Source organism: Hippopotamus amphibius, chromosome 9 (assembly GCF_030028045.1).
Source record: "Hippopotamus amphibius kiboko isolate mHipAmp2 chromosome 9, mHipAmp2.hap2, whole genome shotgun sequence".
NCBI classification, from domain to species: domain Eukaryota; kingdom Metazoa; phylum Chordata; class Mammalia; order Artiodactyla; family Hippopotamidae; genus Hippopotamus; species Hippopotamus amphibius.
In genome coordinates this window covers 143,694,796-143,718,211 of record NC_080194.1, presented here as the reverse complement: position 1 = coordinate 143,718,211, position 23,416 = coordinate 143,694,796, and the positions used below count along the sequence as shown (strand labels likewise).

The following is a 23,416-nucleotide window of genomic DNA, read 5'->3' as shown; positions in this document are numbered from 1 at the left end:
CTTGAAGCAGTTTGTGTTAACTTTCTGTTGGTTTGATTTAACATTTTTTAGTGTCAGATCTAATACGCTTATGGTGAATTTGATTCTGAAAATATTTTTACAATATAAAATAAAATGTGGAAATGTTCTTAAGCCCATTTAACTTTACTCAGATACTCCTGGTTACTCTGGATTTCCAGGTCCTTAGGCCAGTGGTCTGCTGTCCTGAGCCAGAGGGCTGTTCTCCTGCTGCCTCGTGGACATGCCCCCAGGTGCCCCCCAGCATCTCGACCTCCTGCAGATAAACTCCTTGAGGTGTTTGGACCTCCCTTCTCGGCAGCAGGGCCTGCCCAGGGCCTCTAGGGTGCTGGCACCGGAAGGACCTTTGTTTGAAGCCAGGCCCCAGGTTCATTTGCAGCCCCACCCTCTGTGCCCTGGGCTGCATTTCTTCTCTTGGCTTGCTTTGCTCCCTGTGGCAGCCGTAGCCTCTCCCTCCCCCTCACCTTCCTCCTTCCTGTCCGGGTTGTGAGCTCACCTGGAGGTGTGGAGTCCTCACTGTCTGGTGGGCCCGGCTGCGGGCCTATTTGTAGGGTCTCCGCCCCCACGGAGGCACAGGACAGGTTCTCGACTCCTGTTTCAGAATTCAGAAAACTTGCTGACAGCACAGAAGGATCTGTGTGTTGTTTTAAGGTAATTACGTGGAAGGGTACTGGAGTGGCTTTTCTTTTTACTAGTTTGTCTCCAGCTTTGTGGTGAGTTAGATGCAAAGTGGTGCTGGTGGCTCAGTCACTGGCTTTTCCTTTTCTCCTTACGTTGATTCATTCAAGAACATACTGGGATCGCGGATTGAATGTCACGTAGTGGTCACTCTCTCATTAGCTGCTTTATCAGGCAGTGTCTGCTAGTGAATGCTTACGATTTTCTAGCAGTGCTGACCTCATTGCCCGTACGTAGGTGGGGACTCTCACCCACTTCCCAGGGCCGGCTCTAGACTTGAACACCAGGCAGCTGGGGATTCATTTCACATGTGCTGTGGTCAGAGCAAATGTCGGGAGTGTCCGTTGTTGACCGAGTTGGGTGCCAGCTTGCTTTTGCTTTGTAGGAACGGTGTCACGTGGTAATGGCTGTTTTTAAAAATTCACACTGGATTGCGTGTTCTGTTTGTTTTAAAAGTGGTGCTGTAAGCGGTGTTTGTGACAAGGTTTTCTTCCTTTTAGTTCAAGTTATTCTTCTGATGCTCTGGACTTTGAGACTGAGCACAAACTGGATCCTGTATTTGATTCTCCAAGAATGTCCCGCCGCAGTTTGCGCCTGGTCACCACAGCCCGTGCTGCAGAGGACGGCCCTGCTGGGGACAGAGTGGCCAGGTAAGCGAAAACAGTTAAAACCAAGCACACGAGCTTTCCGGTCTGTAAAACCTCACTCTCTCGAATTTACGAGTATGTATGTGTGCACTTGCAAGTGCTCACATGGTTGTAGCTTTGCTGTGAATGGGGCTGAAACTAGGGCTGTGGTGTGCGGGGTGTCCAGCATTGGTCAGAGAGGGACGTGGACACCGCTGCCGTCCAGGGCCAGTGCTCCCAACTCATCTGTGTAGCGGGCCCCACCTGTGGTGAAGCGGGGAGTCCTGCCCATCATCACATGGCCCTGCGGGGTCTGTGTTGTTATCACTTTATGTCTGTTTACAAGATCCGTGTGAACGGACAGATACACATGTGAAGTTTAGATGTTTGCCTGTATTTATGATTGCCCTGTTCACTTGATTTCTGAACTCTCCACATGCCCATCACTTGTTTGTGCCCAAGAAGGAGCACAAGTGTGCAGGATCTTTGTGCCATTTAGAGATAAAGAGTAAAAGTAACGTAAGGGTGATGCGTTTTCAGCCTGAGTGGTCGTCTTTGGGGAGTGGGGACGGTGGCTGTTGAGAGATGGTGGGACGCTGGCCAGACAGCGAGGCAGGGCGCTGGCATGTGGTGTGGCGCCGCCTCCCTGGCCGTGGTTCACACTACGCGCCCCGGAACCCCCTTGGGTTTATTTGCAGTGAGGTTTTTTTTGGCACACGGGCTTAGTTGCTCCAAGGCATGTGGGATCTTCCTGGAGCAGGGACCGAACCCGTGTCCCCCGCGTCGGCAGGCAGACTCTCAACCACTGCACCACCCAGGAAGCCCCTGCAGTGAGGCTCTTGAACGTTCTTGGTTTGGGTGTTCATGCAGGTGCAGCTGTGGGTGCCCTGGCTGTAATGGGCTGGTTCTCTGTCCCCAGGCGACACCGGGACTGGGTTTCCTGGTGTGTGTGCTCATGGGGGCCTTCCTATCTCTGTGTCCTGCCTTTTGCCCACTGCTCGCTCCCTGGGTTGTGGTGGGGGGTGGGCGGTCTTCAAGGGCTTTGTCTCCATCCTCGTGGTGGATCCGGTACCGAAGGGATTTTGGAGACAGCCTTTCCTTGCGGTACTGGATGCAGTTCCAGCTTTACAGGTGACTGAGAGACAGTGTGGACGTGCTCATGGATGCAGTTACTTGCTTTAAATGGTGGTGGGGGGAGGAGCACTAAAGTTATAAATCATATAATTTCAAAATTTAGGTCATTTTTATTCTTAGGTTATTTTTAGTTTGAACCACTTTTGGGTCATGGGGCCCCAAATAATCTGAAAACTGCTTTGTGTATACAATTTTAGAAGGAGGTCTTGGAGCCCAGCCTAACAATTCCTTTTTTAGATTAATAGATGTCTTGGACTTCCCTGGTGGCATATTTGTTAAGAATCCTCCTGCCAATGCAGGAGACACGGGTTCGAGCCCTGGTCCAGGAAGATCCCACATGCTGCATAGCAACTAAGCCCGTGGGCCACAACTGCTGAGCCTGCACTCTAGAGTCCGCGAGCCTAGAGCCCATTCTCCGCAACCAGAGAAGCCACCACAATGAGAAGCCCGTGCACCACAGTGAAGAGTAGCCTGTGCTTGCCACGGCTAGAGAAAAGCCCTTGTGCAGCAATGAAGACCCAATGCAGCCAAAAAAAAAAGATGTCTCATTACAACAGAAAGGACATAAGAAAACATTGCCTTAACAATACACTTCGTTGTTAGGCAAAGATCTTGTGTTGGTAAAATGTAATCATTTGTATTTACTAGGTGAAGTCTATAGACTTGTTCCTTACTCCTTCCTTTTTTAGAGTAGCAAAACAGCACAGCAGTGCACACAAGCTGGCGTTCAGAACCAACCACACCTCGAGGAAGGTCCTGTCCTCGGCTGTCAGCCAGAGCAGCTCCAGCACCATGCGGGCCGCGGCTTGTCTGCAGCCTCCTGTGCTCGATGAGTCTCTGATCCGAGAGCAGACCACTGTGGACCACTTCTGGGGTGAGTCATCTCCAGTAGTTTCTCCAGTTGTTCTGGGAAGAAGGGGCATCATGACCGGGTTGTTCCTTTGCCCCTTACGGGGCAGGGGAGAGGGAGTCCCAGGAACGTTAGGCCTCCCTTTGGACTCAGGTCAGAAATGCAGGGAAACTGCTTCTAGCTGTCGACTGTGTGTCGTGATGTGGAAGATGGAGTGGAGTGGTCAGGGCAGTCTGATAATTCCGTGTGTCTAAATGCATGACTTTTGTGGGATGTTTAAGCAATGTTATTGGCAAACTCACCAGTGTGATATCAAGTTCCAGACATCAATTTTTGACTCATTGGAAAGCGTCTAGTGTAGATGAATTGACACTAGGAAACAATGTGGCTTGTGACCTGGCTTGACTAAGGCAGCAGGAGCTCGACCCCAGTTCTCACTGCAGAGGATGCAGTGGCCACAGGAGCCATAGCTTTGAGGGGCTGCAAAGCTGTTTACGTCCACTTGATGTTCAGGTTGGCCCTTCTGAGAAGATTCAGAGCTCAGATCAGTTCCAGAAATCTTACGTGCTGATTTGGCAAGCCCTGGAATTTGTGTTTGTTCTCTTTTGCTCACTAGCAGAGTAGCTGCTGGGCAGCAGAGGAGGAGGGTGCATGGTGCTGAGGTTCCTGCCTGCTCTTCCACTCACGTGTGTGTGTGCACGCGCGCACGCGTAGGGTGAGTGTGTGAGACAGAGTGTGTGTGAAGGATTTTCTCCAGAGATGTGCTTTCACCTGGAATTGAAAGCAAGTGTCTGCGTATACCTGCAGAAATGTCCATTAATTCTAAACATTGTAGGAAGTCAGTTGTGACCAGGGCCTTGATGCTGACTTATTAACCATTGTAACCTTTACTTTTGTGTGTGTGTATTTTGTTCTGTTTTGATCATTTGAGCTCAACAGCAAAAATGTGTGTTTTTTAGGTCTCGACGATGATGGAGATCTTAAAGGTAATTACTTTCATCCTTTTCTTCCCCACATTTCTCGAGATGGAGGTTTTAGGTGTTTGCAGATTGTAATAAGCAGATTCCATCTCCTTTTTGCAAACTTCAGGTGGGAATAAAGCTGCTCTTCAGGGAAACGGCGATGTGGCCGCAGAAGCAGCCGGGAGCAACGGCTACACCTGCAGCGACTGCAGCCTTCTTTCTGAGCGCAAGGGTGCACTCACCGCGCACTCCACAGCCCATGGCCTGGCATCAAGGGTTTACTCAAGGGATAGGAGTCAAAAACGTAAGTCTTGCTCTTTTAAAAGTTAGAAAAAGTGTTCACGTCCAAATATTAGATATTTCCTTTTTTTAAAATCAACATTGTTTTATAGGCCTCAGCGTCTGCGCTGTTTCTACCGTAGAGTTGAACTCAAAGTTATCCTTTAAAAGTTTGAGAGATACACCAAAAATTAGCTCGGTTTCTCCTCATCCTCTCTCAACTTGCTTTTAATGTGGTTGATCTTTTTCTACCTAGGAGTGTTTGAAGTGCTATAGATTTGAACTTTGAGTAAGCAGGAGAAACCTTGTTGTGAACTGGACCTGCTAGGCTGTGTGGTCATCTGCAGATGTGCGCTTTCCTTTTTATGGGAGCACAGACTCCACGTGCCAGGGGAGTCAGAGTCAGCGCAGAAGGCGGTGATGCCTCTGGGCAAGGACAGTGTTCTCTCTGGTCTCGGTTGTGGGTGAGAGTCTTTGACTGCAGGGGCAGCTCACTGGGAGTGTGTGGGTTCTGAGGGGCACACGGCGCATCAGCCTTGTTTGGGAGGGTGGCAGGCATGGCAGAGGGTCTCTCAGGGCAAGCTTGGCCCTGCTGACTGGCAGAGGAGGCCCTTGGGGCCCTGGTGCACCTACTTGACCGCAGAGGTCCTGGGCCTGGCCATGCTTCCAGCTCTCATCAGTACCTGGGCCAGACCGAGTCGGCTCTCTGCTGGGCCCCTGGGGAGGGCACAGCTACAGAGTCCCTTCTGGGGACCACCGTGTGACCAAGGTGCCCCTCCAGGCTCGGGGCTTCTCGACTGCTGTGACCACTGTTCATCTTAGGGCGCAGGGAGGCTGGGAGCCCTTGGCGTGAATGAAACCTGTGTCGTCTTGTTTCCAAGCCCTTGGTACCTCGTCTGATTAATCTGAGCGCTGGTCTGCTGGGCAGAGCCAGAGGACAGGCTTGGGCAGGTGGACAGTGTCTGGACGGAACAGTGCAGGAGGGCGGGGCGGTGTCTGCTCCCTGTGTTCCTGGCTGTGCCCTGCGCACAAGGGCGCCCAGTTCATATTTCTCAAAAGATGGTTTTGACATAATGAAGTATGGTACCCGGGCTGACAGTTATTTCTGTTGCTGCATCTTATCCTTGTGGCTAGACCTTCTGCTTTTGGCCACTGTAGTGTTACTGACCTCCTCAGCGTTAACAGAGCAGTGTGGGAACGCAGTGAGGGAAAGGGGGTGGCAGAATCAACATGAGGGTTTCCTCTGGGAGGGGTTCTGGATGCTGTCGTTGCTGTAGAGACCAGGTCGTCCAGCGCTTACTCTGCCCTGGTGCTCTGCACTTACAGCCTCACTAACCCTCATAGCAGCCCCAGGGACGGTCATCACCCTCGTTCTACAGACTGGTAAACGGAGTTTCAGCCAGCTTCAGATGCTTGCTGGTAGGTGTCAGAGCTTGGACCTGGCCCCAGGCGTCTTGCCTGCAGGGCGCCCTCCCCAAAACGCTGTGTCCTCCAAGTGCTCCCCGAGGGCCAGGGCTTGACCTGCAGTGTATCAGGTTTTGAGGCTGCATTTTGAAGTGTGCCGTTGCTGAGCTGAGCATAACACCCTTCTCAGGGTAAAAGCACATCCCACAAACAGTACCTGGTGGCATCGCAGTGCTTACAGGTCACCACCTGTCTGTGGCAGTGTTTGCTGCTTTTCTCCGGCTACGTCAGCGTCACCAACGACCAGCCACTTGTTCTGACAGTGTGGGGAGCGGTGGGCCTGAGCCCAACTATGCAGTTGCTGTGTCTTCAGATGAAAGGTCGGCTGTGCTGGCTTTGGTGGCAGCTTCTGGAAACTCATCCCACTTTCTGCTCAAATTGGGCTTGAGTGTTTTTGCAGAGAAAACAGGTTACTATACTTTTATTTGCTTTGGGCTTCTATTTTTTTTTTTTTAAGTGTACAGTTTGCTATTTTTTTTCTTATTAGTAATGTCTGTATGGCAATCCCAATCTCCTAATTCATCCCACCCCAACCCCCCCACTTTCCCCACTTGGTGTCTGTATGTTTGTTCTCTACATCTGTGTCTCTTTTATTTCTGCCTTGCAAACCGGTTGATTTGTGCCGTTTTTCTATATTCTGCATATATGTGTTAATATATGGTATTTGTTTTTCTCTTTCTGACTCACTTCACTCTGTATGACAGTCTCTAGGTCCATCCATGTCTCTACAAATGTCCCAATTTTGTTCCTTTTTATGGCTAATATTCCATTGTATATATGTACCACATCTTCTTTATCCATTCATCTGTTGATGGACATTTAGGTTGCTTCCATGTCCTGGCTATTGTAAATAGTGCTGCAGTGAACATTGGAGTGCATGTATCTTTTTGAATTATGGTATTCTCTGGGTATATGCCCAGTAGTGGGATTGCTGGATCATATGGTAGTTCTATTTTTAGTTTTGCAAGGAACCTCCAAACTGTTTTCCATAGTGGCTGTATCAATTTACATTCCCGCCAGCAATGCAAGAGCGTTCCTTTTTCTCCACACCCTCTCCAGCATTTACTGTGTGTAGATTTTCTGATGATGCCCATTCTAACCAGTGTGAGGTGATACCTCATTGTAGTTTTGATTTGCATTTCTCTCATAATTAGTGATGTTGAGCAGCTTTTCATGCACCTCTTGGCCATCTGTATATCTCCTTTGGAGAAATGTCTATTTAGGTCTTCTGCCCATTTTTGGATTGGGTTGTTTGTCTCTTTGGTATTGAGCTGCATGAACTGCTTATACATTTTGGAGATTGATCCTTTGTCTGTTAATTCGTTTGCAAATGTTTTCTCCCATTCTGAGGGTTGTCTTTTTGTCTTGCTTATAGTTTCCTTTGCTGGGCAGAAGCTTCTAAGTTTCATTAGGTCCCGCTTATTTATTTTTGTTTTCATTTCCATTACTCTAGGGGGTGGGTCCAAAAAGATCTTGCTATGATTTACGTCAAAGAGTGTTCTTTCTATGTTTTCCTCTAGGAGTTTTATAGTATCTGGCCTTATATTTAGGTCTTTAATCTATGTTGAGTTTATTTTTGTGTATGATGTTAGGGAGTGTTCTAATTTCATTCTTTTACATGTAGCTGTCCAGTTTTCCCAGCACCACTTATTGAAGAGGCTGCCTTTTCTTCGTTGTATATCCTTGTCTCCTTTGTCATAGATTAGTTCACCATAGTTTATATCTGGGCTTTCTGTCCTGTTCCATTGATCTGTCTGTGTTTGTGCCAGTACCATATTGTCTTGATTACTGTAGCTTTGTAGTATAGCCTGAAGTCAGGGAGTCTGATTCCTCCAACTCCGTTTTTTCCCCTCAAGATTGCTTTGGCTATTCGGGGTCTTTTGTGTCTCCATACAAATTTTAGGATTCTTTGTTCTACTTCTGTAAAAAATGCCATTGGTAATTTAATGGGGATTGCATTGAATCTGTAGATTGCTTTCTGTAGTATAGTCATTTTCACAATGTTGATTATTCCAATCCAAGAACATGGTATTTCTCTCCATCTGTTTGTGTCATCTTTGATTTCTTTCATGAGTGTCTTATAGTTTTCTGAGTACAGGCCTTTACCTCCTTGGTTAGGTTTATTCCTAGGTATTTTATTCTTTTTGTTGCAATGGTGAATGGGATTGTTTCCTTAATTTCTCTTTCTGATCTTTCATTGTTGGTGTATAGAAATGCAAGAGATTTCTGTGTGTTAATGTATCCTGCAACTTTACCAAATTCATTGATTAGCTCGAGTAGTTTTCTGGTGGCATCTTTAGGATTTTCTATGTATAGTATCATGTCATCTGCAAACAGTGACAGTTTTACTTCTTCTTTTCCAATTTGGATTCCTTTTATTTCTTTTTCTTCTGATTGCTGTGGCAAGGACTTCCAAAACTATGTTGAATAGTAGTGGCGAGAGTGGACATCCTTGTCTTGTTCCTGATCTTAGAGGGAATGCTTGCAGTTTTTCACCATTGAGAATGATGTTTGCTGTGGGTTTGTCATATATGGCCTTTATTATGTTGAAGTAGGTTCCCTCTCTGCCCACCTTCTGGGGAGTTTTTATCTTAAATGGGTGTTGAATTTTGTCAAAAGCTTTTTCTGCATCTATTGAGATGATCATGTGGTTTTTATCCTTCAGTTTGTTAATGTGGTGTATCACATTGATTGATTTGCATATATTGAAGAATCCTTGCATTCCAGGGATAAACCCCACTTGATCATTGTGTTTGATCCTTTTAATGCGTTGTTGGAGTCTGTTGGCTAGTTTGTTGAGGATTTTTGCATCTCAATTCATCAGTGATATTGGTCTGTAGTTTTCTTTTTTTTGTAGTATCTCTGTCTGGTTTTGGTATCAGGGTGATGGTGACCTCATAGAATGAGTTTGGGAGTCTTCCTTCCTCTGAAATTTTTTGGAAGAGTGTGAGAAGGTTGGGTGTTAGCTCTTCTCTAAATGTTTGATAGAATTCACCTGTGAAGCCATCTGGTCCTGGACGTTTTTGTTTGTTGGAAGATTTTTAATCACAGTTTCAATTTCATTACTTGTCATTGGTCTGTTCATATTTTCTATTTCTTCCTGATTCAGTCTTGGAAGGTTATACCTTTCTAAGAATCTGTTCATTTCATCCAGGTTGTCCACTTTATTGGCATATAGTTGCTTGTAGTAATCTCTTATGGTGCTTTTTATTTCTGCGGTTTCCGTTGTAACTACTGTCTCATTTCTAATTTTAGTGATTTGAGTCCTCTCCCTCTTTTTCTTTTTTTTTTTAACTTTTTATTTGTTTATTTTTTACAATAAACTGCATATATTTAGAGTGTACAATTTGGTATCCCAGTCTCCCAGTTCGTTCCCCCCCAACCCTCCCCGCTTTCCCCTTTGGTGTCCATATGTTTGTTCTCTACATCTGTGTCTCTATTTCTGCCTTGCAAACTGGTTGATTTGTACCGTTTTTCTATAGTCCACATATATGTGTTAATATACAATATTTGTTTTTCTCTTTCTGATTCACTTCACTCTGTATGACAGTCTCTAGGTCCATCCATGTCTCTAAAAATGTCCCAGTTTCATTGCTTTTTACAGCTGAGTAATATTCCATTGTATGTATGTGCCACATCTTTATCCATTCATCTGTTGATGGACATTTAGGTTGTTTCCATGTCCTGGCTATTGTAAATAGTGCTGCAATGAACATTGGAGTACATGTGTCTTTTTGAATTATGGTGTTCTCTGGATATATGCCCAGTAGTGGGATTGGTGGGTCATATGGTAGTTCTATTTTTAGTTTTGCAAGGAACCTCCATACTGTTTTCCATAGTGGCTGTATCAATTTACATTCCCGCCAGCAATGCAAGAGCGTTCCTTTTTCTCCACACCCTCTCCAGCATTTACTGTGTGTAGATTTTCTGATGATGCCCATTCTAACCAGTGTGAGGTGATACCTCATTGTAGTTTTGATTTGCATTTCTCTCATAATTAGTGATGTTGAGCAGCTTTTCATGTGCTTCCTGGCCATCCATATGTCTTCTTTGGAGAAATGCCTATTTAGGTCTTCTGCCCATTTTTTGATTGGGTTGTTTATTTTTTTTTGATATTGAGCTGGATAAACTGTTTATATATTTTGGAGATTAATCCTTTGTCTGTTGATTCATTTGCAAATATTTTTTCCCATTCTGAGGGTTGTCTTTTCGTCTTGCTTATAGTTTCCTTTGCTGTGCAGAAGCTTTGAAGTTTCATTAGGTCCCACTTATTTATTTTTGTTTTTATTTCCATTATTCTAGGGGGTGGGTCCAAAAAGATCTTGCTGTTATTTACGTCAAAGAGTGTTCTTCCTATGTTTTCCTCCAGGATTTTTATAGTGTCTGGCCTTACATTTAGGTCTTTAATCTATGTTGAGTTCATTTTTGTGTATGGTGTTAGGGAGTGTCCTAATTTCATTCTTTTACATGTAGCTGTCCAGTTTTCCCAGCACCACTTATTGAAGAGGCTGCCTTTTCTTCATTGTATATCCTTGTCTCCTTTGTCATAGATTAGTTCACCATAGTTTATCTCTGGGCTTTCTGTCCTGTTCCATTGATCTATATTTCTGTTTTTGTGCCAGTACCATACTGTCTTGATCACTGTAGCCTTGTAGTATAGCCTGAAGTCAGGAAGCCTGATTCCACCAACTCTGTCTTTCCTTCTCAAGATTGCTTTGGCTATTCGGGGTCTTTTGTGTTTCCATACAAATAGTAAAATTTCTTGTTCTACTTCTGTAAAAAATGCCATTGGTAACTTGATGGGGATTGCATTGAATCTGTAAATTGCTTTGGGTAGTATAGTCATTTTCACAATGTTGATTCTTCCAATCCAAGGACATGGTATGTCCCTCCATCTGTTTGTGTCATCTTTGATTTCTTTCATGAGTGTCTTATAGTTTTCTGAGTACAGGTCTTTTACCTCCTTGATTAGGTTTATTCCTAGGTATTTTATTCTTTTTGTTGCAATGGTGAATGGGATTGTTTCCTTAATTTCTCTTTCTGATCTTTCATTGTTGGTGTATAGAAATGCAAGAGATTTCTGTGTGTTAATGTTGTATCCTGCATCTTTACCAAATTCATTGATTAGCTCGAGTAGTTTTCTGGTGGCATCTTTAGGATTTTCTATGTATAGTATCATGTCATCTGCAAACAGTGACAGTTTTACTTCTTCTTTTCCAATTTGGATTCCTTTTATTTCTTTTTCTTCTGATTGCTGTGGCAAGGACTTCCAAAACTATGTTGAATAGTAGTGGCGAGAGTGGACATCCTTGTCTTGTTCCTGATCTTAGAGGGAATGCTTGCAGTTTTTCACCATTGAGAATGATGTTTGCTGTGGGTTTGTCATATATGGCCTTTATTATGTTGAAGTAGGTTCCCTCTCTGCCCACCTTCTGGGGAGTTTTTATCTTAAATGGGTGTTGAATTTTGTCAAAAGCTTTTTCTGCATCTATTGAGATGATCATGTGGTTTTTATCCTTCAGTTTGTTAATGTGGTGTATCACATTGATTGATTTGCATATATTGAAGAATCCTTGCATTCCAGGGATAAACCCCACTTGATCATGGTGGATGATCCTTTTAATGCATTGTTGGATTCTGTTGGCTAGTATTTTGTTGAGGATTTTTGCATCTCAATTCATCAGTGATATTGGTCTGTAGTTTTCTTTTTTTTGTAGTATCTCTTTTGGTATCAGGGTGATGGTGACCTCATAGAATGAGTTTGGGAGTCTTCCTTCCTCTGAAATTTTTTGGAAGAGTGTGAGAAGGTTGGGTGTTAGCTCTTCTCTAAATGTTTGATAGAATTCACCTGTGAAGCCATCTGGTCCTGGACGTTTTTGTTTGTTGGAAGATTTTTAATCACAGTTTCAATTTCATTACTTGTCATTGGTCTGTTCATATTTTCTATTTCTTCCTGATTCAGTCTTGGAAGGTTATACCTTTCTAAGAATCTGTTCATTTCATCCAGGTTGTCCACTTTATTGGCATATAGTTGCTTGTAGTAATCTCTTATGGTGCTTTTTATTCCTGCAGTGTCCATTGTAACTTCTCCTGTTTCATTTCTAATTTTAGTGATTTGAGTCCTCTCCCTCTTTTTCTTGATGAGTCTTGCTAAAGGTTTATCAATTTTGTTTATCTTCTCAGAGAACCAGCTTTTAGTTTTATTGATTTTGCTATTGTTTTCTTTGTTTCTATTTCATTTATTTCTGCTCTGATCTTTATGATTTCTCTCCTTCTACTAACTTTTGGTTTTGTTTGCTCTTCTTTCTCTAGCTCCTTTAGGTGTAAGGTTAGATTGTTTATTTGGGATTTTTCTTGTTTCTTGAGGTAGGATTGTATTGCTATAAACTTCCCTCTTGGAACTGCTTTTGCTGCATCCCGTAGGTTTTAGGTCATCGTGTTTTCGTTGTCATTTGTCTCTAGGTATTTTTTGACTTCCTCTTTGATTTCTTCAGTGATCTGTTGGTTATTTAGTAGTGTATTGTTTAGCCTCCATGTGTTTGTGTTTTTTACAGTTTTTTTCCTGTAATTGATTTCTAATCTCATAGCCTGTGGTCGGAAAAGATGCTTGATATGATTTCAGTTTTCTTAAATTTACCAAGGCTTGATTTATAACCCAAAATGTGATCTATCCTGGAGAATGTTGTATGTGCACTTGAGAAGAACGTGTAATCTGCTGTTTTTGGATGTAATGTCCTACAGATATCTATTAAATCAAGCTGGTTTATTGTGTCATATAAAGCTTGTGTTTCCTTATTGATTTTCTGTCTGGATGATCTGTCCATTGGTGTAAGTGGGGTGTTAAAGTCCCCCACTATGATTGTGTTACTGTCGATTTCCTCTTTCATAGTTGTTAGCATTTGCCTTATGTATTGAGGTGCTCCTATACTGGGTGCATATATATTTATAATTGTTATCTCTTCTTCTTGGATTGATCCCTCAATCTTTATGTAGTGTCCTTTCTTGTCTCTTGTAACATTTTTTATTTTGAAGTCTATTTTATCGGATATTAGTATCACTACTCCAGCTTTCTTTTGATTTCCATTTGCATGGAGTATCTTTTTCCATCCCCTCACTTTCCGTCTGAATGTGTCCCTAGGTCTGAAGTGGGTCTCTTGTAGACAGCATATATATGGGTCTTGTTTTTGTATCCATTCTGCCAGCCTGTGTCTTTTGGTTGGTGCATTTAGTCCATTTACATTCAAGGTAATTATCGATATGTATGTTCCTATTACCATTTTCTTAATGTTTTGTTTATGTTTTTGTAGGTCCTTTTCTTCTCTTCTGTTTCCCACTTAGAGAAGTTCCTTTAGCATTTGTTGTAGGGCTGGTTTGGTGGTGCTGAATTCTCTTAGCTGTTGCTTGTCTGTAAAGCTTTTAAGTTCTCCATCGAATCTGAATGAGATCCTTGCTGGGTAGAGTGTTCTTGGTTGTAGGTTCTTCCCTTTCATCACTTTAAATATATCATGCCACTCCCTTCTGGCTTGCAGAGTTTCTGCTGAGAAATCAGCTGTTAACCTGATGGGAGTTCCCTTGTATGTTATTTGTCATTTTACCCTTGTAGCTTTTAATAACATTTCTCTGTCTTTAATTTTTGTCAATTTGACTACTGTATGTCTTGGCGTGTTTCTCCTTGGGTTTATCCTGCCTGGGACTCTCTGCACTTCCTGGACTTGGGTAGCTATTTCCTTTCCCATGTTAGGGAAGTTTTCAACTATAATCTCTTCCAATATTTTCTTGGGTCCTTTCTCTCTCTCTTTTCCTTCTGGGACCCCTATAATGCAAATGTTGGTGTGTTTAACATTGTCCCAGAGGTCTCTTAGGCTGTCTTCAGTTCTTTTCATTCTTTTCTCTTTATTCTTGTCTGCATCAGTGATTATCGCCATTCTGTCTTCCAGCTCACTTATTCGCCCTTCTGCCTCCGTTAATCTGCTATTGGTTCCTTCTAGTGTATTTTTCATTTCAGTTATTGTGTTGCATATCTCTGTTTGTTTGTTCATTCTTTAATTCTTCTAGGTCTTTATTAAGCTTTTCTTGCATCTTTTTGATCTTTGCATCCAGTCTTTTTTCAAAGTCCTGGATCATCTTCACCATCATTGTTCTGAATTCTTTTTCTGGAAGGGTGCCTGTCTCCACTTCATTTAGTTGTTTTTCTGGGGTTTTATCTTGTCCCATCATCTGGTACAAAGTCCTCTGCCTTTTTATTTTCTCCATCTTTCTGTGGCTGTGGTTTTCAGTTCCACAGGACAAAATACTGCTGATACCACTTGATACTGCTGTCTGCCCTCTTGCGGAGGAAGCTATCTAAGAGGCTCGTGTGTGCTTCCTGATGGGAGGGGCTGATGGTGGGTTGGGCTGGGTGGGCAGAGCTCAGTAAGACTTTAATCTGCTTGTCTGCCAATAGGTGGGGCTGCATTCTCACCCTGTTGGTTGGTTGGCCTGTGGTGACCAAGCACTGGAGCTTACAGGCTCTTTGGCGGGGCTAATGGCAGGGAGGGCTCACACCAATGTGCAGTTCCCAGGACCCCTGCTACCAGTGTCCCTGTCCGTGCATTGAGCCATAGCTGTCCCCCACCTCTCCAGGCAACCCTCCAACACCCACAAGTAGGTCTGGTTCAGTCTCCTGTGGGGTCACTGCTCCTTCCCCCTGGGTTTTTGTGCGCACACTACTTTGTGTGCCCTCCAAGAGTGGAGTCTCTGTTTCCCCTAGTCCTGTGGAGGTCCTGCAGTCAAATCCCTCTGGCTTTCAAAGTCTGATTCTCTGGGGATTCCTCCTCCCATTGCTGGACTCCCAGGTTGGGAAGCCTGATGTGGGGCTCAGGACCCTCACTCTAGTGGGTGGACTTCTCTGGTATAACTGGTCTCCAACTTGTAAGTCGCCCACCCAGTGGTTATGGGATTTGATTTTATCACAATTGCGCCCCTCCTACTGTCTCATTGTGGCTTCTCCTTTGTCTCTGGACGTGGGGTGTCTTTTTCGGTGAGTTCCAGTAGCTTTCTGTCGATGATTGTTCAGCAGTTAGTTGTAATTCCCGTGCTCTTGCAAGAGGGAGTGAGTGCACGTCCTTCTACTCCGCCATCTTGAACCATCTCTGGGCTTCTATTCTTATCACACCTCTTGCTCTTTTAGATTATAGCAGCACTATAGAGCCAATGCTAATTTGTTACCATTGAAAAAAATTTGTTTCTAATTATTTGAGTAAAACATTTATCAAAGAACTTTTGAAAACCACAGAGATGTGCAAGGGAGAAAATTAAAATCACCCATAACCTACACCCAGAGGCTTTTCTCTCTGTTGCATGATTGAGGTCACACTGCAGGAATTTGTTACATAAGCATATTTACTCAAAACACCTGTAACTTTTCACAATCATAAGTTAACCCCCATCCCACATTTTCTTTCTTTGTGGTTTTTGTTTTCTTATATTCTCATTGTGAAATCTTTAGCACAGATAAATTAAATCCCCCCTTGTCCCTCCCCAATCCCTGTCTGCTTTCCCTTCTGGAGGGAGCTGTAGCTATTTCTGTTCATTGTGGATTTTCCTGCTTTTTTAAGGAGGTGAAAGTCATATAACATGAAGTTAGCCATCAACAATTTTAAAATCTAAAATCCTCTGGATTTCACAGTATTGTGTAACCAGCACCTGAATTTTGCTTTCGTGTTCTTGTAGAAGCATGGAGTGTGTTTTTGTCTCTACTTCAAATACATGGTTTTGCAGCTTTTTAAATTTTAAATGGTACTTGCGATGAACTTCATTCTTTTTTGACGCCTGTCTAATATTGCATTTATGGTTGTATCGAAATTTGTTTAGTCAGAGTCTAGGTGGTCATTCAGGTTCTCCTGTGTCTACACCTTTAAAAGCATTGTTTTCGTTGGGTGTATTTGTGTACATGCACAAATCTTTGGGGTAGGCATGCCAGAAGTAGCACAGGTACGTTACACATCATGCATCCTGCCTGAGCCATGTAGTTTCTGAGTCTGAAAGCTTTTGAGGTTCAGGTTGTGTGAGCTGACAAAACGTGATTTTTCTCGCCACATCAGAGAGGCTTTAAAAGCCTTCCATGTGTTTTTCTTGGAACATCAAACAGTGTTCAACAAAGCAGGGTGCTGATAAGACGCGTGCAGATGAACAGATTCAGTGCTCCCATGAGGGCTGGCATCTGTGTGAGAAGCCAGCAGGGGCTGGAGACACAGGGCACCTGGAATTTCGCTCATTGAACCAGCCTCAGTCTTTAGAGAAGGAAGGATGTAAATGTCTGCTGCTTCCGGGAGAGGGACTGGCCAACTTCGGTGTCGAAAGGCTGTGACCGCTGAGCAGCTGAGGCTGAAGTGGGCGGTGTGACAGGGCTGCTGCCCAGCCTCTGAGCTGAAACACTGCCGGCGGCTGCAAGGAGGAGCAGCCCTGACTGCGCCTGTCCCCCTGAAGCAGCCACCGTCGGCGATTCAGTGTCCTTTAAAACCTTTTCCAACCGGCAGAGCTTCTAAATACACAGTTATCACTGCTGAAGGCGATTATGTACAATTTCAGTTTAAATAGATTCTTCCAGTTGACGTCCCAAAAGACTGACCAGGATGGCTGTCCCACTGTGGCCGTGTGAGGGACCCCATTCCATCTACTCTCGCTAAATTAGTTTTTACATTTTTGCTCTTTTAAAATGTTGCTGATTTGGTGAACGAAAAGTAGATTTTGGTGTTTTTGATTGTCAGACAGACCACGCATTACCTCTTCAGGAATCTTTTTCTGTTTTTACTGACTTCAGTGTAAAGTTTGCACTGTGGTGTAAAACAAGAGTGTGAGTGGAGTAACACAAAGTTGGCCCTGACACTTGGGGGCTCCTGGCCCCAGTTTTATGGTTTTTTTTTGGTTCAGGGCTCCAGTTCACAAATAGCCTACTCCTTTATTCAGGCTATTTGGGGGAAAAAAGCTCTGATTTTATGTCTTCTGAATCACCACAGCTCAGACCTCTCCAGTCCCTGCTGGCCTCATGCGCATATCCTAAACTCAGGGAGCTGAGTGAGCAGGGGTGAGTGGCCGGGCTGAGTCTTTTGAGCTTCTGGGCGGCAGCCCCGTCTGCAGGCTGTACTGTGGAGTCACTGTGCAGGAACAAGCCTCATTCGTCAGCTGCCGCTCAGTGAAGAAACTCTTTTTTAAGAATAAAAATTTGTAGCCACTGTGACTTGTAGACTCACCCAGCACATTGTAGGTTACAGAGGTCGCACTGTCTGTCCTGATGCTCCAGGTGCTGAGGAAAAGGAGCTGTGGGTGGCCAGGCGCCTTTGGCGAGATGTTCAGTAGTACACCAAGTCTCAGGTGACCGTGTCGGGTGTCTCTGTGTCCCTTGCTGCACGTGCTGTAGCGGACATCCTTGAAGGGGCTGCTCCTCGCTGATGGGCCTTCTTGAGGCTGGGAACAGTGGGATTGCTGGGCTGGAGGTCAGGGGAAAGAGGCGGTTTGTCAGTTTCTGAAGATGGCAGTGTGTGTGTAAACAATGTTGGGGTGAAGTGACTTCAGATTGGATGTTTTACGGAAGACGGCCCGTGGGAGAGATGTGCTGCCGGCACTCCTGTAGGGGCTGGTTCGCAGCTCTGCCTGAGCGGCGTCTCTGGTGTCGGTTTAAAACATGGGTTCCAGGGAATTCCCAGGCCATCCAGTGGTTAAGACTCCGCGCTTTCACTGCTGGGGCCCAGGTTCAGTCTCTGGTGGGGAATTAAGACCCCACAAGCTGCGAGACATGGCCAAAAAGAAAAAAGCGTTCCACTTTGCCCGCAGTGAGCACTCGGGCTCTGACTTGGCGGGGAGCGCGCTGCAGGGAGGAGTAACTGTGTTCACGGTTTCTCACTAGGCCGCGCCGCCCGCTGCGGGGATGGCATCTTGTCGCTGGTCACGCGCACCTCGGCGTCCTTTTCTTCGTTCTTAGTTCAACTTTTCCAAGTGGCTTTAATGAAGCTCAGTTGTGAATCAGAAAATTACAAATTGAAAAGTTATGAATCAAAAGATCGTGAATCAAAAAGTTATGAGTCAAAAAGCCATGAATCCAAAGGTATTTAAATACTTTTTTCCTCCCTTTTCCACCAAATAGAGCTTTCAAGGTGGAGTAAACACTCTTTTCCCTGCGCGGTGCTTCACTCAGCACCCCCTCCTGCGCGGCCTCTCTCGCACAGCCTGGCTCTGCATCTCTCTCTCTCTGTTCTCTGCAGTTCTGGATGATTCCTGGCAGTCACTCAGGGTTTAAACATTAGATAAAAAGTTAATACACTCATCTTTTTATTCTTAAGACCTTTCTAAAGCAAAAAACTTCCCTGAGTGGCATTGAGAATGATGTCTCACACATGCTTGAAGTGGGCCCAGCCCACGTGGTGGGCGGCGTTTCCCAAGCCAGGCGGTCACTCGATCCCAGCCCAGGGCAGAGCCCCTGCCCCACCCCCCCGGGCTCAGGCCCCTCTCGCCTGTGTTGCAGCTCATGGCAGTCACTGTGGGAGGATGAACGTGAGAGAGCCCCTCGGCGAGGACGGCCACCTCCATGCAAACGGGGCGTCGCTGTGTAAGTATGGCTGGGCCACACCTGTGCCGTCCTGGGGCCCCGCTGGTCAGGGCAGGGCCAGGACTCTCGCTGCCCCCTTCACACCAGGAGCCAGTAGCCACCAGGGGGCACTGGCTGGGGTTTTGTGTTTTTTCTGTAATTGAGTTTCCTCAATTTTTCAAATTGCCGTTGCCGCACACCGCTGCGATCGACAGGGTTTGCGTGTGCATCTGTCCAATTAACTGCTTATCCCACCCCCGCAGGCGACGACTGTAAGGGGAGGAAGCACCTGGAAACGCGAGCCGCCCGCTCACAGCCCTCCAGGCCGGGAGGGCCAGCCGGGACCCTGGGGCTCGCCTTGTCCCGTGCAGGTTGTCTCTCGCGCTTTCGTGTTTTGTTTCTGTTGTGTTTTTACAAATGCTCCTTGTTCATTGCTTCTTTGTGTTTGGAAATCAAGTGCTCAGTAAAAACTGACAGGAAAATAACTTTGCTTTAAGATACGGAGAATATCGCTCTTGAAAAGCTTCTTTGTAAGTGTATTTAGTATAAATTGAGTATGGAAAGTAACGTATTTGAGGCGAAAGGAACAGTTTAGAAGAGGCTGTGCCCCACGTGGGGTGCGGGCAGCCCGTGCCCAGGAAACACCGTGTCCTGAGCCTGTGCAGCCCGGGCTCTACGGAGAAGTTGATGTTTCCCGGGTTGTACCTGTCAGTGTCTTGGCAAAGGGGTGCCTTTTCAGGCAGCTTTTTTTTTTAAAAGCTGAACTTCAAAATTTGTTGTTTCTTAACTGTTAATTAATAAACAAGGCAATAGACTTTTTAAAAAAATCCTCTTACATAATGTTTCTTTGCACATCAGCCATGTTGGAATTACTTACTATTTTTAGGAGTGAACACGCAAATGCTGGTGTGAATGTATAGCTTCCAGCAGTACTCTTAAAAAATGACAGCAATTGATTTCATGAGCAGTTTTCTGCCTTATATAATGTGTGACGTTTGGTATAAAATTTAGTGTGTTCTATTCTGTCATCCAGTAGGACTACTGGCTATAATTCCAAAATACTTTTTCACCAGCCTGTAGGAAGATTTTCATTTTGGTGTTTGAGTAACCAAACACCCAGAACTGGTTTGTCTCACCCAGCATGTGTTCACTGCTGGTGTCCATGAAATTTTATTCGTTTGAATGATTGCACTGTCTTCCCAGTACGCATTCTGCCAGCAGCAACTGCACACACGCGCTGGTCAGCTGCCCGCCAGCACCGCGCCCCGCCCCCCTCCCCCCATGGGTTTATAGGAAGCATCTGCGTCTTATGTCCTACGTGTCTGCAGGCAGAAGTGAGTGAAAACTGTTCAGACACAGAGCAGGGTTTTCATAAGTTAGTTTCAGTGTCTTGCTTGGACTTAAAATAGTTGATTGTTTTTCTTGAGGCGAGACCCCCGACCCTCCGATACAAGAGGGCTTTGGTACAGTGCACCCTGGTGGGCATCTTGCTGCATCGGGGCTGTGGGGCTGTGTTTGAAGGTGCCCCTCCCGCCCACATCTTCTCTGGCACAGGTCACTTCTTGGTGCAGGCGCTGCTCAGGGTCGGAGCCGCGGGATGGTTTATGTCCAGGACGGTGTTGTCGGTGCTGTGGTTGGCCGTGGCCGCTCCAGGTGGTTATTTTGGCTTTCCGTGTTAGCGTTCTCTCCTAGGCTTTTGGCAGTTAAGCACCTGCAGTAAACTATTTCCTAAACATTTTATTTTAGGTTTACATGCTTTGATCTTTGATGTGTAACGTGTTCCAGCCTTTATTACTTAGAAATGCTAACATACTGTGCTTTGGCTGCATGGCATTCTTTGTTTCTCCAGTGTATTGGGTTCTGTGTAAGTCTAGCTGCTTGATTTTACTGTACTTGAGAATGCATGAATTTGTTTCCTCTTTCGTATCTTGTCTTGTGTATCACCTGTTGCTTTGTATTTATTTACGTCCCTGTGGTTAAGGTAAGAGTATTCCTGCTGTGATGGCTGAGCCTCGTCCTGATACACTTCATCCCTGACTTCAGCTTCATATATCTTCAAAGTACATTTCCTCGTGCTTCTAGCTCGGCCTTCACAAACAAGTCCATTAGGAGCTTGGTTTTCTTAAGAGCGTTTCCTTAGAATGTTTGGTGTTTCCTCTTTTAGGGAAGGCAGCGTCTGAAGTATTCTGGTGGCTTGGGATTGGATGGTACCAGTTTGTTACTTTAATTTCTTGGCTGAATGTATTTCTTCTTACAAGGTAAGGAAATTGATACCATGTCAGCTTGGTTTTTTAAAGATCTGATTTTGTGCTAATTTCATGATATCATTTGATGTAACCATTTTATATTTTGCAAAGTGCTTTCATATTCTTAATTTTTCAAACCACTCCTGTGAGAAAGGAAAGGCAGGTGTCATCCTTGAAGAAAACTGGAGTGTGCAGAGGTTAAGCGACGTGTCCAAGGTTACACAGCTGGGAGAATGTGCTCAGGACTAGACCTGGACCCCCTGGCTTCCACTCTGGTGCACTTGCCCCAGCACCAGGTTGCCTCAGTGGGTCGATGACCAAGGTCCCTGAGTGCCCTCCTGTGCACCCAGCCGGGTGTGTTGGCAGCTAGTGACCTGTTGGATTGTTTACCTGGGCTGGGGAGGCAGCGCTGTGTGGGCAGGTTCTCCTGCAGGCAGCTACTTGCCTTGTAGATCAGACTAACTGCCTTTCTCAGCCTGTGGACTTCCATTTTAAAATGGCGAGGGGCTATTTTGTATAAAATTATCTAGAGTGGTCAAATAGAATGGTGAGCCCTGCCTTTTACTTTTTCCAAGTAAATGTTTTTCTTTTGATTCTTAGGTGCCTTCGAAATATTTGCAAGTTTTTAATCTTGCTCATTCCACTGTTACTTTTACTAGGTCAGTAAAATTTTTCTTTGTTACTTTAGATGACTAATATGTACACATGCATATATATGTAAATTAGTGAAAGAATTGAGCATTTAAGTACATCTTTTGAAAAGCAGTGTATCTACGTGTGTATAGTTGCTTTTTCTCTCCTTCAAGGTGCAAGTGTTTCATTATGGGGCCAGGGTGATATCCTTTCGTTCCTGCCTGTGTTAAACTGGATGCACAGCCACAGAGCACAGAGGGTGGATGACCCCAGGACCACGCTCACGTCTGATACTTTCCACCCGAACCAGCCTCTGCAGGTAATCAGGATGCGCTCTTCCCTGGCTTGCCAGTCGGTGTTCTCCAGAGTAAGTTTCTATACTGTTTGTAAGCTACAGGGTGGTTCAGTTGGGCACTCTGTTTTAGAAAATATTTTAAAAAGTCAAATAAGCGTGTCTTATAGCTCCTTAAATGTTCGAAACAATTCGAGCGAGGCGTACAGGCACACCGCAGAGACACTGTGTGTTCAGCTCCAGTATCACATGAATTTTTTGGCTTCCTGATGCATATAAAAGTTATCTTTACACTATACTGTAGTCTGTTAAGTGTGCAATAGCATTATGTCTAAAACAATAATGTATAGACTTTAATTGAAAATACGTTATTGCTAAAAATGCTAACCATCATCTGAGCCTTTAATGAGTCGTAATCTTTTTGCCAGCGGGGGGTTTGAAATATTTTGAGAATTACCAAAGTGTGACACAGAGACACGAAGTGAGCAGATGCTGTTGGGAAAGTGCAGACAGACTCGCTGGACACAGGATCCCCACAGACCTTCACTTATGAAAAATGCAGTAGTGCGAAGTGTACCTGTATTTCAAGTGATGTCATTATTCAGTTCATTTTCATTAAAAAAAAATAGTTTTGGACTTCCTAGGTGGCGCAGTGGTTAAGAATCTGCCTGCCAATGCAGGGAACACAGGTTCGATCCCTGCCCCAGGAAGATACCACATGCCATGGAGCAACTAAGCCCGTGTGCCACCAACTATTGAGCCCGTGTGCCGCAACTACTTAAGCCCACGCACCTAGAGCCCGTGCTTTGCAACAAGAGAAGCCACGGCAATGAGGAGCCCGCGCACCACAATGAAGAGTAGCCTCCGCTCACCGCAACTAGAGAGAGCCTGTGTGCAGCAATGAAGACCCGATGCAGCCAATAAATAAATAAATAAAGTTATTAAAAAGAATAGTTTTCATGACTTTGGAAAATATAGAAAGTGTAAAGAAGAAAATAAAACCCATCTGCCATGTAAAGGAAATCACTAATGACGAGCATTTTCATGCCTTTTCCACTGGGGGCGTGTGTGTTATAGGTGACATCTTTCTGTAGTGCTCTGTTCTGTTGTTTTGGCTTATCCCATACTGCCCTGTGCCAGATTTACCTTCTCATTTTTATCGCCTTTGGAACCTCTTACTCTTTCAGGCTGGCAATGAGGCTTTCCACTGGCATCGGATGAGTGAAGTAGAAAGGCAGGTGGCCGTGTTGTCAGGACAGTGTCACAGCCACGACGAGAAGCTTGGAGAGCTGGCAGCCTTGTTCCAGAAACTGCAGGCTCGAGTGGACCGGGCGGACGGCAGCAGTGAGGGGATATCGCCTCTGGTGAGGAGCGTGGCGGGAGGAGCGGCAGCGTCTCTCAAGGGGGCTGGCGCCGGTGGGCTGCTGGGCTCCGAGGTGACTCCACCTTGGAGTTCTCAGGCGTTGTGTTTTCCTTTTGGGGACAAGAAACACCTCCCCTGCAGTGAGAGGTGGCCACACGGAGGGCAGGGTGGGTTCCTGGCCTGCAGTGGCCGGGAGCTGCGGTACTTCGGACACCCCCAGAGGAGATGCCACGGCTGAGGCTGGGGTGGGGAGTGGGTCGCACCCTGGGAGCAGGCACGGTTGAGGGATGGGGTAGAGGCACGTGAGTG

The 23,416-nt window shown here is 45.2% G+C and overlaps 1 protein-coding gene across 10 annotated transcripts in view; it reads left to right on the top strand.

Moving 5' to 3' along the window:
* The window catches only part of SUN1 (Sad1 and UNC84 domain containing 1), a 56,938-nt gene that overhangs the window by 17,298 nt on the left and 16,224 nt on the right, over nucleotides 1-23,416 (top strand). For 6 of the 10 annotated variants that reach the window (XM_057749624.1, XM_057749632.1, XM_057749622.1 and 3 more), the window contains 12 exons: nucleotides 1,197-1,346; nucleotides 3,146-3,330; nucleotides 4,266-4,292; nucleotides 4,396-4,572; nucleotides 17,896-18,093; nucleotides 18,511-18,594; nucleotides 18,837-18,944; nucleotides 20,128-20,226; nucleotides 20,738-20,831; nucleotides 21,420-21,478; nucleotides 21,626-21,771; nucleotides 22,932-23,108. In XM_057749624.1, the coding sequence (XP_057605607.1) occupies nucleotides 1,197-1,346; nucleotides 3,146-3,330; nucleotides 4,266-4,292; nucleotides 4,396-4,572; nucleotides 17,896-18,093; nucleotides 18,511-18,594; nucleotides 18,837-18,944; nucleotides 20,128-20,226; nucleotides 20,738-20,831; nucleotides 21,420-21,478; nucleotides 21,626-21,771; nucleotides 22,932-23,108 (1,504 nt within the window). Of the gene's footprint in view, nucleotides 1-529; nucleotides 670-1,196; nucleotides 1,347-3,145; nucleotides 3,331-4,265; nucleotides 4,293-4,395; nucleotides 4,573-17,895; nucleotides 18,094-18,510; nucleotides 18,595-18,836; nucleotides 18,945-20,127; nucleotides 20,227-20,737; nucleotides 20,832-21,419; nucleotides 21,479-21,625; nucleotides 21,772-22,931; nucleotides 23,109-23,416 lie in introns of those variants that run through there. The other 4 variants (XM_057749631.1, XM_057749629.1, XM_057749623.1 and 1 more) reach the window with 4 other exon arrangements.